General features: G+C 37.6%; 1 protein-coding gene across 2 annotated transcripts in view; it reads left to right on the forward strand.

Moving 5' to 3' along the window:
* The window catches only part of GPD2 (glycerol-3-phosphate dehydrogenase 2), a 77,626-nt gene that overhangs the window by 1,960 nt on the left and 60,780 nt on the right, over positions 1 to 14,886 (forward strand). For both annotated transcript variants that reach the window (XM_053470474.1, XM_053470475.1), the window contains exons 2-4: positions 6,128 to 6,234; positions 11,819 to 11,990; positions 13,419 to 13,543. In XM_053470474.1, the coding sequence (XP_053326449.1) occupies positions 6,136 to 6,234; positions 11,819 to 11,990; positions 13,419 to 13,543 (396 nt within the window). In that variant the 5' untranslated portion in view covers positions 6,128 to 6,135. The remainder of the gene's footprint in view (positions 1 to 6,127; positions 6,235 to 11,818; positions 11,991 to 13,418; positions 13,544 to 14,886) is intronic.

The raw sequence follows: 14,886 nt of genomic DNA on the forward strand, positions 1-14,886 counted from the left end.
AACAATGCTGTATCAATAAATAAAATAAAACAAGCAAAGCAAAGAAGAGAAATATTTATACAACGTTCAAAGTATCTAGCCTCCACATTAAGCATTGGAATAGTGTTTACACATTGAGCTGACATGACATAGACAATGTCAGTGACATATCCAGGCCTGGGCTAACATTGGGCCAGTTTCAGAGGAGATCTTTGATCTCCTATACCAACCTTCGTATGCTATGGAGACTGTGCTGAATCAGCACTACCTCCGTTGACGCATTAAAAGGCGCTGTATTCCTTAAAGATGCATTGGGCACCAGGCTAGGATGTCATTCAGAATGGTGATGGCAGCTGGGTGCGCCTAGGCAGCGCCAAAGGTAAATATACCACTGTATATCATAGCTGTGCTCCCTGTTGCAAATGTATGGGGGAGATTCTGCAGAACCATAAAGGAGTTCTAGTAAAACTCAGTATGAGCAGTGGCTCCTCCCTTTTGCCGAAGTTCCTGGATAATGGAAAAAGCAGGAAAAGAAAGAAGACTGAAGAACAATAAGAGGCAAGAGAAGACGCGAAGCTGCGGAAAAAGACATGGCACACGGAAGTGATCATTTGAATCTGAATGTACAAATCTGCTGGTAACGTATGGTACTGTATACTAAAACATGTCTCCAAGCTATGAAAAACTCAATTTCCATAGAGTGGCGGGGACTTTTTGTAGTTACAATGCACTTTCATATGCATTCTTTGTTGAGTATACTGCCTGGTACACTGGAGTGTCCTTTTAAGCATGACGGCTACTTTAGAGGAAGCAGGCAGAGGAGAAGCAAAATGAAATTATACATAGTATGCAAAATGGACTACAATGTGCCTTAAAAAAAAAGAAAGATTTAAAAGTAGTGACTATAGAGTACTTTTAAATGTCCTGAAAACAATACTATTTAATCATTTATGGACGTGTTGTGTATTAACCTAACAACCACCTTTAAACTGGCTTCTGTAAGCCTAACAGGCAAACTGCTGTTATCAGTGATGTTTTTGTTGTCCAACTCCCGATGGTGGGGTGCTCAGATTACCTGTTGCTTTGGTATGTATGAAACTATCTGCTTAGGCATCCAGCTGCTATATGAGTCCTAATGAATTGCATCTCCTGGAGGAGGACAAAGCCGCTTGGGTGTTTTAGTCAGAGAGTTTAAGTTAAAGGTGCCATCTCACTTAGACTAAACATTCGTTGAAATGTCTTGCAAGCAAATAAACCTTTACAGCAGTGGTGGTTCCACCATATAAGAAGATTAAACAGCTGCTCTAATAGTCTAATGGGTTCCTCAGAGGATGAAGGATGGGTAATATTAAGATTCTTCATAGTTCAAGTTGTGTCCTAGTAATGCTTCCATTATAAAGTAAAGAGTTGTACTGTGTAAGCCATAGAAAGAGAGAAAGCAAATTTGTTAAAGGTGATACCTTTTATTGGTTAATTCATGTATAATAGAATGCAAGCTCTTGAGACTATCTAGGTCTCTTCTTCAGGCATATGATAGTCTCAAAAGCTTGCAATCTATTATATCAATAAGCCAATAAAAGGTATCATGTTTACCAAACTTGCCTTCTCTCTTTAAAAAAAAATTAAGCAGCTTTTAATAAGCATTTCAATGTTTAGTTGGTCTGTAATTTAGTCCCCCTATGTCTTTTTGTTTTTCTTTTCTCCAAGGGCCCCTGAAATCTTTGAGCCGCCTCTGCTTTGCAGATCTATCATTTTATTATTTTCTAAAAAAGCATCGCATAAAAACATACAAATATTTTAAGAAACTTCCTTGGTTTCTATGAAAAAACATGTCTGTTTTTGTGTCACAAGATAATCAGTCCCTAATAAATTATGAATGAGGCAAAACTTAATATGATTTATACAATGAAATCCTGCAGCCACAGTTCCAGTGGATGTAGAGGAGCAGTACGGGGCTCTCACTAGTTGGTTTCTCTTTTAAAGATGTATTTAATATTTTACTGATACAGAATAAATTTGCGCAGATGCAGGTGCCATTAACTTACACCAAAGTAAAAGTCTGTTTTATAAATCTGCCCTTATACTTTTATTGCTAGAACGCAAGACAAATTGTTATGTGTTGTCACAATGTTTTATATGACATTTAGACCGTAAAGTGTATGTTTGTCATTTTTACTCTGTGCATTTTATATAGCCCTATATAACACAGTGAGAAGATATGTTTTCATAGGCTTTACTGGTATGCTAGACAATTATGTCTTTGCACATTGTGAGTTGCCATAGTTGAAAAAAAACAGTATGTAAATTCAAATTAACCAGATATGTTCAAAACCTGATCTTTCCTTCCTGTATTATATATCATGACAATATCATAATTCTGTCTGCTTCATTCAAATTTTATTTAAAAAATGGGACAGCTGCATTTTCATTGGTACCCAAAAATCCACAGTGAGAACCAATGTTAGATATTCACTTTGAACATGTCTAAAGATTGACCGTTTTGTGTTTTGGAGATGTTCTTAGAGATTGGGCCGTCGGCCAGGGGATATAACGTAACTGAAACTTTTCATGTGAGTTTGTGACCTAAGTATTACAGGTTATGTGTATAGAAGTAGTATAACAAATTCTGTTTGCGCATTTAAATCTATAAACATTTGCTACTGTTTATATATAGGACCACCATCACAAATATTGGTGGCCCAGCACATACCTAAAGACAGGGCCTCCATGATCCTCCCAATTTATGTGGGCCACATACAAGGGTACTGGCTGTACTCCCCCTTGATGGTAGCCTTGTTTATATACATATTATTATGACTTTTAAGTATGGCAACACTATTATACATTTATATTTGCCAAACTTTTTTAAGCTCTTAGAAAAAAGTAGCAGCAGCCTAGACATTTTTGGTCCCAAGGAGGAGACTGTTCCTACTGAAGAGTGTTGGGAGATTTGTAGGAAATGTAATGTCATAATTTGTGCTCTACTGACTTGATTCTTAATATTCCAAAGGTAGAATGCAGGATGTGAGTGGAGGACGAGTTTGTCGAGACACACCTTGTTAGTGTTGGTTCTGGGCCATGTTTTTCTTGGCAGGTCTCTCCCAACGAATGCACAATATATTTATACAAATCGCAATGCTCTAGTAAGTGCTTCCTCAAACAGTTCCATTGATGTAGAATGCCGTGAATATCTCGGCTCCTATATTCTTAGGAACAGAAGGTCTGTAGTTTAGACTGTTGAAGTGCACATCTCTCGTCCAGTCTCGTTGGGCAAATGGGAATTTGAAAATTTGCACATTGTCAGAGATCATGGAAGGAGACTCGTCCGAAATAATCAAACCTCAGTAGCACTGACAATTAATGCCTGTAATACACAAACATTTATCCACGAAAAATTCTACCGTTCTGCTTAACATTTTGTTAAATCACAACAATAAGTTAGTCTGGAGGTTTCATAGCGCCTGAACTTTTTGTTTCCCGTTGGCCACATTTTAATACATCAACGTGAGTCACTCAGGAGAAATCTGAGGAGCTCCCCAACTGTTCCTACCAAAGCAGGACAATGGGACAACTACCAGGGAATTGGGCCTGATAATGCAAAAAAAAAAACCAAGGCTGTTTGGGGGTATAGAATATCAAAGTTGTTTGCAGTTTTGTCAATCAAATAAAGAAGAACGAAAAAATAGAATTTGACTGCGTGTAAGAGGCACTTGGCCCATCAGATTGCTTTGTCTTGCTCTATGTCCAGCATAGCCTTATACCTATCCCGTCATACAATACCCTCGTTGTGATAACCTCTACCACAAGGTGAATCGATTGCAGGGCTATTCTACTTATTAACAAGTAAAGAAATACTTTTGAATGTTCAAATTCTTACTTTCTAATTGTACCAAAGCTGACAGAATATGCGTTGTGTACTCTGGGCTGGAGTTGGGTGGGTGCGTGTGTATCGTGGGTGGCATTATGTTACAGTTGAGTCCAGGTACTGTAGATAAATCACATCAGATGTTCCCTGCTCTCTGCTGTTTTTTGTGACGGGAATATAGATTTCCTATTAATCTTACTGGTAAATGTTAATTTTTAACTGGACCACGTCTCCCAGGTTGCGAAGAACCGCATGATCTGCTTGTAGGTTCATGTCACAAACTATGATAACACTTGCTTTTTGGGCAGAGACCTTGTTAATGGTTCTTTCTATTTGTCCTTAAATTTGTTGTGCAAAGTTTCCATTAGGAAAATCTCCAGCTCCTTGCGTCTTGCTGGCATCACAGGCTCAGGTAATGAACCCCGTCTGTCGAGAGAACCCGGTTTCTGTGCACGTACTTGCTTCACTAAGCATGTATGCACTGGTGTTTGGAATGCATACACAGAATAGGTGCAGGTGAAACGCTAGGAGCTCGGGACTATGTACTAGGAAATATTGGGAAATCAAAGAACACTGTTGACTATTCCTATACTCGTGGAATCTTTGACGTCTTTCACGGCTCACCTTCAGCGGTATTGTGATGACCTAGTTGTCGTATTAATTTAAAAGTGGGAGTTTTCAAGTTAGTTAACCTTCTTCTTCTTCTTCTTCTTCTTCTTTTTTTTAAGATAGAATGCTGTCTGACCCCCCCCAAAAAAAAAACCCAAAAAGTTATTTGTAGGTTTGTGAAATAAGCATGAGGCATTATTTATAAACTATTTTGATGCTTCTTTTTTACATTTAAAAAAAGAATCAGTTTGTTTTTAGCTCTGCAAAGATCGCATAGGTCAGTGGAATCTGAGGTTTACACATGAAGTCATTCCCTGTTCCAGTGGTGAGGGAATCCAGGTACATGAATAGGATAGTGTGTACTCTTTTATACCAAAGGCTGGATCATGTGGCAGCGGGATCTGTGTTAAGGAGCTGGGATGCTTGAAATAGAATCTCAGAGCTGCGTCTGCGAACCTGCAGCCCCCGGTGATTAAGTCGGCTTAAGTTTCTTTGGTCATATGCCTCGGATCCTTCACAGTTTAATTTGTTGCGCGCGATTTTTGAAATGCTTGAAAGTGTATATTTTTTAAAGTTAACAGATTTCAATAACATGCCATACATATCCATTTTGTTTGAATATATTACACACATGTATATATATATTTTTTTTGTAACGCTAAATATTGTATCATTTAATGGTGCCGTTCCACTTAGACAAATTGTTAGTTGCATTCCCTGGTATGTGACTCGCATGAAAACAACACAACCTATTAAGAGACTTTTTAAATTTGGCAACAGCCTATGAATACCCGCTTCCGTGTCATGTGACCGTTTTGTTTTGCCAACAAAAAATATGAACAAGACAAAATTTGATTTGATGAAATATTTATGGGAAGGATTTGGTCATTTAACATTTTTAAGAAAGATTTATCTAGTACTGCATTTACTTACAAGTGTGTAAGTGGTTCTAACAAATTGCATTTTCCCTTGCAATATACTCGGTTCTGTTTCACTCACCATCTCACATCTGCATATCTGGGAACTCTCTGTGTTTGACTCGGAGTCTCTGGATGAAGTCCCGCTTCTCTTGGTCTCCTGGTCAGATTCTTCTTTTTCTGGCAGAATCTGCATGTTTTGTCACACCCACGGCTCCCCTCTCACTCCTAACCCACTAATGGTGTGAGAAATGAGCACCTTATTCCCCCCCCACTGGTAATAAAGATAAATACTAGACTTTGTAAATGTATGTTAGCTTAAGAGTTGATATAAATATTTTATACCATTGTTCTTCATTTTTGCAACCTTGCATACCCAGTGACATATCCTAGTCTAGGCCAACAGGTAAAAAGGGGGTGGCAGTCTACCTCTTACAAGACCGAGGGGCAGATTGTCCTCTCGGGCAATCAAGTCCTCCCCAACCGGGCCTATTTATGGTACAGATGTGTAGACATTGTATATTAGTGCTCAACTTCTTAAAGCATTATTGCATTAGGAGGCCGACCACAACTGGTGGCCCCAAAGGTAGATATCTCACTGCATATACCATGAGCTTCGGAATGTTATTGGGCTTTCATCCTATCCTCAAGGAAGGGATGTAAAAAGAAATACACGGGTTTGGTACACCTAAACATTCAGTTACATATGTTGCTAGTATACCTGTAAGTGATTTAAATGTCCCTTTTTTTCCAACAGAGGACACAATGGCTTTTCGGAATGTGGTGAAAGGGACACTTCTTCTTGGCGGAGGGGCTGTTGCAACGGTTTTTGGTCTCTCCCATTTGACAGATACTAAAAGAAAGGTAAACCCTTTGTATTATGCACATTGTAGATAACATTGTTTACATGTTACAGATATAATTCTTGGCAAATATTTTCCTGTTCGTTTTCTGTATATTTTCTGGAGCTGATCACTGATTACACTATTAAGTAAAAAGATATATTGTGATATTTTCTTTTTAATTCCATTTCACGGTTAAAGTCTTACTGGGGTTTATTCAACTGTGTCAGCTGAACTGACAGCACAGTAGAAAGGGAGCATGTCTTTTGCCCCAATGCACAAAACTAACCATTTCAACCCAACAACCCAATATGAAGAAGACATTTACCAACTCTTAGTGGGTTTTTTTCCCCCCCTTACTTTTCTAATTCCTGATAAATATGGAAATATCTCTAGAATCCTTAGCCTGTCTGGAAATATATATATTCTTTTTGAAAACAATTCTAGTTTTTGCATAGTATATTCAGGCAGCTGCAAATTTCTAAATGTTTTCTGAGCCCAATCTACTAGACAAACACTCTGTGACGCCTTATCATACTGCCTTTGGTAAACTATAGAATGGCTCTGTCTTAATCGCACAGCCGGGCACTGAGTAATACAAGTCTACGGACGAAAGGACTTATTTAGCATTGCAATAAAGATTCCGCATGTGGTGTCTGACCAATGAAAGTCCCCTGAATTATCACATGACAGCCTACTGGTCTGCAGATAAAGAAAGTTTATTGGATCAAATTAAATAAAACCATGTTTTTGTCAATGCCGACCAAAATTACTGTATACAGCGCTGGGTTTTATTCTCAAGGAGATAAATATGTTTCCCTCCCCCCAGACTTCTTCTTTAAGGGTGACCCAAGGCATCAGCACAATTAACTTCCTTAGCAGTCTGGACTAATTAGCCATTTTGACTGACCATCCTCTTTTATAAATATTGTATTTCCCTTTCTTTTTGGTTAATTGTTGTCATCTAATTATAAGGAAGAGAAATCTACTTGTGTCATCATAGAAAGTGCCACTTGCGTTATTGCATCAAGATCAGGTCCATAATGAAGTAGTTTGTTTTAATCAAATGACAGAAGTTCTGCTGTGGAAATCATACTGGGATTTACTCAGGCTAATGCTGTGTTAAGTGCTTTTACAATTGCAAGATGATTAAGTTCTTTTAATTAGGTGTTATAATTGGCTAATCTGGCATGTTGGTTCATCAGTGAAAAGACTCTTTTGTTGAGTTTTACAAGGTGCTTAATTCTGGATAAGAAAAATGAAGCACTTCAATTATTTCTTATTCCTGAATATACTCTTAGCAATTATGTCTTCCTATGTGGTAGAAATCAGGTTCATGTGAAAAGCTTCAAAGAATGGTTGAGATTCGCAGTATTCTGTTCTTGCGTTGGGAGAACCCAGATTATGCTAAGCATCTGGGGACATCGCATGGATCTCTTTCAAGATTCCATGAAACTCTCTTCATGCTGCGAGATTTCTTTGTGAATGGGAGACGGTCTTGGAGGGGAATTTATCTGCTCACCCGATGTAAGCCTTTAATCATTGGCTGCAATTGAGAAGCTGAAGATTAGCACTTCTTTATTAAGTGCTGAATTTATTTGCTGTTCCGTAGCAGATGTAACATCACTGAAAGATATAAACCCTCACTTTACATTATTCATTAAAGCTTAGGCACTACCTTCATTATAATAGATTAACGTAAAAAAACCCACACATGGTATATATGTGTGTATGATATATAACTCTTTACCAGTTATAATACATTTCAGTGTAATTGCTATATTACTATAAGCCTGCGCCAGTCCTGATTTATCTGCCAGTCCTAAAATAAGCTACAAAGTTTTAAAATGTCAGACAGCACACTGAAGATTCTTTGTGGCAATGCTAATGAAGTCCCGTTTATGCTAATGAAGTCCCTTTTCTCATAGATCATAATTGGTCAGAAGTGTCTCTCTGGGCGATTACAACCGAGGCATTCACTTGTTTACCGCAGTGCAGTGTGATATGTTTGTTTAGTAGATTGAGACAAGACTTAAACAAAAAGCCATTATACAACTCTTACCAAAATAGTATTTTGTGAAAACGTGTTACAGAAAATGACGTTTTCAAAATTGTTCTCAGTAATATTATTAAATAAAAGCTATGCAGAAAGTTCACTATCAGTTCTAAAACTATATTATTGCAATATCCCTATGTGTGTTTTTGTAGCCATGTGATTGCGGTTCAATGCTGCCAGTTTGTAATAAAATAATATTATAAAATCTATATTGATGGAAAAACCAATTTGACTATGTTAGGATGCGCTTCAATGTGCAATAACTATTTTGATTCTATTGTCCTGTTAAATAATGTCTTTGCCTCTCATTACACAATTTTTTTTTTTATTTAGGCTAAATTATTAGTGCGAGGTACATCAAAGGAAGAGATTTAAAATGGAGAAAAAAAGCAAAAGTTTAGATATTTAGAAAAATGTTTATATTATTTGATTTATTTCCAAAATCCAACAGCGTCGTACCCCCAATATGTATAAAGGCTGTGAATTAATATGCCCTTATCCTCCCAACATGATTTAAGGCCTTTTCTTTTGAACAGCATGGAAATTATTTTAAACAGAGGAGAATATATTTCACATCGTGTGCCGAATGAACGGAATTAGTGAATAAAGAGGTGCTAATAAATAAATTAAAATGACTGCCTATATTAACTCTTCCATTAACGGGATATCATATTGCCTGCAAGAACGAAAGCACTCGCTGTTTAAGAGAGTCATTTGCATGAAATTCAGCGCCGCACTCAAATTAATACTGTACATGATTACAGGACAACCTGCTTGTTAATTGCCTGTAGTCTTTAAATATGCACTTCTTTCAGAAATAGACACTAATTATTAGATCTTGTTTGCTGTTACACCATAAGTTGCAAATGTCTAGGAACGCTGTTAAATTTGCAATTCTAATGGGGCTACAAGCTCGGGGAAAATTGATCTAATCATTTAAAATGAGGGTTGCATGCAAAGTGAATAAAATGTTTCTCCGAGATTAGGAAATCTTTAATGTAGGTTTATCAAACATTTGCTTTCCTAAGTTCACTTTTGTAGATTTTGGCTTTGACTACTAAGTTATGCATTAATTAACCATAATTGTCGCTGTAACGTAAACCTTTTTAAACATGGCAGGGAGAGAGGCGTGTTTTTAAATATTGATGCAATATTGGTCCTTTTTTGTTTTCTTCCTGTAAGTCTTCTCTCTTCTCCTCTTAAAGAAATATATTTTTCATTAACCATACACTTGGTCTTTTAATGTAGGAAAATAATTTATCAAGATTCTGTTTCATCAAATGTACAAATTAAGAGCAATTAAATGCCCCCCCCACACCAGCTTTCCACAGTTAGAATGTGATTTGTGATTTGCCAAAGAGTATAGGATTTATTGCCATACGGTTAAAAAGAGAATGCGCTCCTGACAAGAGTTTAAGCTTTGAATGTGAGAGAAGCTCCTGAAAGAGCAGGTGAATTGATTCATGCCGTGTGTTAGCAAATGCATAGATCAAAAGACATATGGGCGTAATATTTTCAGCTATACTGAGATAGAATATAATATATTGTACTGTATTTAAGGGATTTCAGATTTTGGATTGTGCTCTGGAGGTGGACCTAATCACAACCTTCTCACCAGGAGCTATACAAATGTCTACAAACATATTTCTTAATTTACAAAATTGCATTAACAGGGTTTATATGAAACATTGTATTTTTTTTTATTCACTGTGGATACGTCTGTGGGTAAGGGGCGATACTGCAGAATCAGTATAAAGATAAATTAATGTCTGGAACTAGCCAGAAGGTAAAATGTACTTGTGGTTATTTAAAGCATTTCATACATTAAAGGGACCATCTACTGTCCCTGACAAGCCCCATGGTATACACAATTGTATTTATTTATTTATTTTTTAATACACATATCTTATTTTATTCTATAGACAATGTTACATGGGTTTAGTTAGTGTGTAGAACTGTGAAATGAATTATTTGGGAAAGGTGACAGATCTGCTTTAAACGTCTCAGCTCCCAATCGTCCTTCACTGCTCTCTACGAGCCGGGCCAAACCAGATATTGGCATCATCTGCGCGATGTGGAAAATCATCCTGCCCTTAAAATGAGACATGGTATCTCTTTGACCATTGCATATCCTCTTCTGACCCTGGAAAATAAATTATTTAATGATGGGGTAGGAGTGTTGTTGGGTCAGCATGGTTCACATCAGCAGCGTGGAAAAGAGATGCTCAATGCAAAGTGAAGAGAAACCAGGTTACGGACACATCATTTACGTATAACTGTTTCTGTAGTCTAGGTATCGCTGCAGCCATGGATGGTCCCTGGAGATTACTATCCATGGTTATGTGCTTACTGTATTCCGGAGTGTTAGTGCATTGACCAACATGGTAGACCCTTGAATAATTTAATACCAGTGCATCTAATCCAATAGATAAAAATGTTTAAAAACAAAAGCTAAAAAAATATCCTGGCTTGGCTGATTCTCTTGTCACTTTCAATTTACAGTCACATGAGTGGTTTGTCTGTGCAGTGTCGCTTTTACAAAAGGTAGATCTATCATGCTCCATAGCTATTAATGTGTGAAGTTAAATCCCACTATGGCGATGCAGCTTCAGACAGTAAAAAGCAGTTGGCTAAGTAGGTGTCAGATCATCATCACCCTAACAGGACAGAACATAATTATATGTTCATTAGGTATGGACAAACTATGGTGCCGGAAAATATGTCACCATCTTAAATGAGAATAATGTTTAGAAAAGGTACAGTCATCAGGCACTGTTCCTTGAGCTGGTTTGATGTAAGTGGGACCCCAAGCTATTAGAACATCCAAGACTGAAGGAGCATTTTGATTCTTTGAATTAACTATGCATTTATAAAGGACCAATCCCACCAAAAGTTTTGTTTCTCTTAAGAAGGACCAAACCCAGTGTGCTTTTCCTGTAATTATAGCTAAACTTGTCCTGCATTATGCTTGGGAAGTCTCTGGGTTTGCTCTGGGGTCTCTGGGTGAAACTCTGCTTCCTTGGCTGTCTGGGTCAGATTATTTTTTTCCCCTGGGCAGGGGGAGCAATGTTCAATTCCCATGGTTTTTACGCCTCTTCCATTTAAGACAGTCTATTGCTAATCACCCCCTCCACAAAAGGTTAGGCCTGCCCTCCCAAAAGCCACTCCCCAGGTAGCCTTACTTGAGAAGTTCTCCGGTATGATTAGAGTTGGCCCTTCATAATACATAGCTATGTTAGTGAGTTGAAACTTTCATCCAAACTCTCTCTTTGGTGAATAATACTCAAGAAGCGTTCAGAATGACCAGAAGACTTTAATATCTGGATTTTGATTTAGAAAACTCTGATTACGAAGGGGTGAGTGTGTTTCCGGGTACGTTCAAATGAAGGGCTTTTTAAAAGTGTGCTATGGCCCAAAATGGGAAATCCTGGGGATGTAAACTGGGATGTATATACCTAGTAATTTGGGAATGCTCAATACCAAAAGTAAGAAAATACTCTACTCTGGCTTTGGATTTAAGTGACTTCTAACAGTGACCTATTTTTTCCAGGCAAATATTACATATGTGGAAGCTGCGGAACCAGTAAAGCATGCTACCCAGAATGAGCTCCCATCGAGAGAGGCCCAGCTATTGACTCTAGAAAACACCAAAGAGTTTGATGTGTTGGTCATAGGTGGAGGGGCAACTGGATGCGGATGTGCCCTGGATGCAGTAACTAGAGGTAAGTTTAAACCCTTAACTTGTAATTATTCTTTAGATGTATTCCGGTAAGTATGTAGCTACATATTATCACTTAAACCTATGTTTAAGAAGGACCAGGGTCTTGCTTTGCCCTTTTAGTACCCTATTTGTTCCTGAAAGGGTTAATTCTTTGTGAAATCTATTGTCTTGCACAACCGACTATGCGCCAAAATTGCAAAAACTTACACTTCTTAATGATTTACTTTCCGGGTCTGTAAACATTTCTTGATGCAAAATGACTGATTTATTCCTGCTTATGGTCCATGACTAAGCAAAGTGAAAGGGCACTGCTAGTTCATTAAGAGGGCTGAAGAATTTGTATTCAGTTATATGGGAAGCAGCTGCAAAATTAACATACTGTATTGGCCCCCTCATGCCTTGTTTTCTATTGTGTATTTTTTTTCTTCTGCTTTTTTTTAATCTTTTGTTATGGCAATAAAATGTAGCTGATAGAACAGGAAAATATACAGTGGGTGTGTGTGTAAATATATCTCATATTTCTACATTTTACCTTTATACATGTAGAAATATGATGAGAGCACAATACGATCATATGATTTTAAAGGACCGCTCCACTCCTGGTTTCATATAAAATGGACATTGGAATTCATGTCACACGAACTCCAATGTATTTTAATACAGGCAAATCGAAGCATGCATTCTTTAGTTATCTAAGTTAGAAAATAAGACTACTATTTCTTTTCCTCCTCCCTCTGACTGCCTCTGGAGGTAGGAAGCATACGTACGTATGCGTCCTGCCCATGGGCTGAAGCACTCCTGTTGAAATCAGTAGCAGTAGTGACAGCTAGTCGCGGTGTTCAGCTAACATACATGGCTTCCTCTCCCACGTCGATTTAAGCAAAATTGGAATAAAAATGTCTAATAATTATTATTGTTATTATCTTCAGGATTAGGGAGTAACTTCCATTAATTTTCCCTTTTGATAACATTTAGAATGGTGGTAGTGTGGAAGGTTAAAACAAAAATACCGGTACTTGTTTTAATTTTTTTGGTAACAAACAACACATGATAGAAACAACAGTTGCGAGCAAGAGAAAATACAAAACATTCCTGTTAAGAGCAGGCATTGACTTTGAAGTTCCTGTTGGCTGAAAGCCACATTGGTCAGACCGTTGCCAGCAGTAAGCTGAGCCCATTAGCTGACATATATTGACATGGGGTGAGAATTCTACTTTTATCAACTTCGTAAAGCTGTTTGTTTATTTTCTTTTTTTGCTTTTGTTTTTCCAAAAAAGAAATAGGCAAAAGAAATTCTAAAAAAAATAACACTTATTTTAAATCAATAATTCATAATTTGAATATAAAAAGTTTTATGTATTGCATATTTCTTTTAACCTCTAAATCAGTGTTTCAATTACGTTTTAACAGTGCTCGTGTTACTTTGTAGGACTGAAAACAGCCCTTGTTGAAAAAGATGATTTCTCCTCTGGCACCAGCAGCAGAAGCACAAAACTGATTCATGGTGGTGTTAGATACCTACAAAAAGCTATCATGAAGTTGGACATTGAACAGGTTTGTAGTGTAATTATTCATAAATATGCACACATATGGTTACTATTAAGATGAATGGCTTATGTTGCAGTATCAGGCAGAACGACCCATTGTGTGGTCATTGTCCTGCCATTGTTGCGGTGAAAAACTACAATGTTGGCTGTACTTGGCCATAACCCTTCTCTTACCCTTGATACACTTTTTAATATAGTCACTTGTCCATGAATATGGTATTGGCACCTTCTTTCGTGGGACACCCCCTTGGAGACTAACATTGTATGAAATTAAAATAAAGCCCCTATATATGCATTTTGGCATTATGTATATACACCTTTTTAGGGTGGATTTACTAAACCTTGAGTTTGCTGGGGAGTAGAACATTTCTGCTCACTGACTTTACAATGCCTTATGAAGAGCCTTCTTCTGCAAAACAGTTAGCCCTGCATGGAATATAGCTAAATGTAAGCTTTTCAGAAACACTCCCCACGTACATTATTCTTTATACAGGGCCAGCTCGGCCCTTCTTAACAGGAGAAACTCTTTGCGGTCCGCCCTTCCTAATGCATGGTTGAGTCGGTAAGTTGGAATATTGAGCTATATGAAGTCGCAGTTTAGTTGTCGGTACGTATAAAATTGTTTTTATAAGAAGAGCCGTCACACATTTTCAGCGTGATACCGCCAACTGATTTTATAAATAAGGAACACTGTTCCTGCTTTCTATAAAGACCTGCCCTGCGACACACTGTTACACTTGTTCTTTGTTATAAGATAACAATAAATCGAGGAGACAATTGGCAGGGATTTAATTTGGGTTTTCATCCTGAACAAATGCTTTGATCATGGCTTTCAGTTCAAATTGAAACTAAGTACAGTTACCAGTAACGGTTACACATGTCCAGAAATATGAAGATCATAAAAAGAGAACTATGTTTTAGAAACGATAAATTACCTACTTGCAGCTTTTTTATGGTTTCGGTGACTTTCCTCTAATTCCTTTCAGTTAAGTAAAACCACAGGCTTGTGACTAATACAGATGTTTATTTGTCACATAGTGTCATAAACCAGCAGTAGGTCAGTGGGTTCATAGTGGGTTCTGGTCTAGAAGTGGGTGACACACAACTTATCATATCCTCCGTACTCCGTGACGACCACTTAACGGCGTGACCAGCTTGTATTTATTTTATTCATTTAAAAAAAAAAAAAAAAAACTCCAAAACACAATTTCCACCCTTACCTTACGATTACCAGTCCCCTGACTCGCATAGTGTGCTCTGAGAAACTACGTGCTGAGCTCCAATATTACATCTCAGAGTCATGTCATGAGGAGGGGTGCAGTTAATGGCCTAAACATCCCAAAACGGCAG

Source organism: Spea bombifrons, chromosome 7 (genome assembly GCF_027358695.1).
Source record: "Spea bombifrons isolate aSpeBom1 chromosome 7, aSpeBom1.2.pri, whole genome shotgun sequence".
Taxonomy (NCBI): Eukaryota; Metazoa; Chordata; class Amphibia; order Anura; family Pelobatidae; genus Spea; species Spea bombifrons.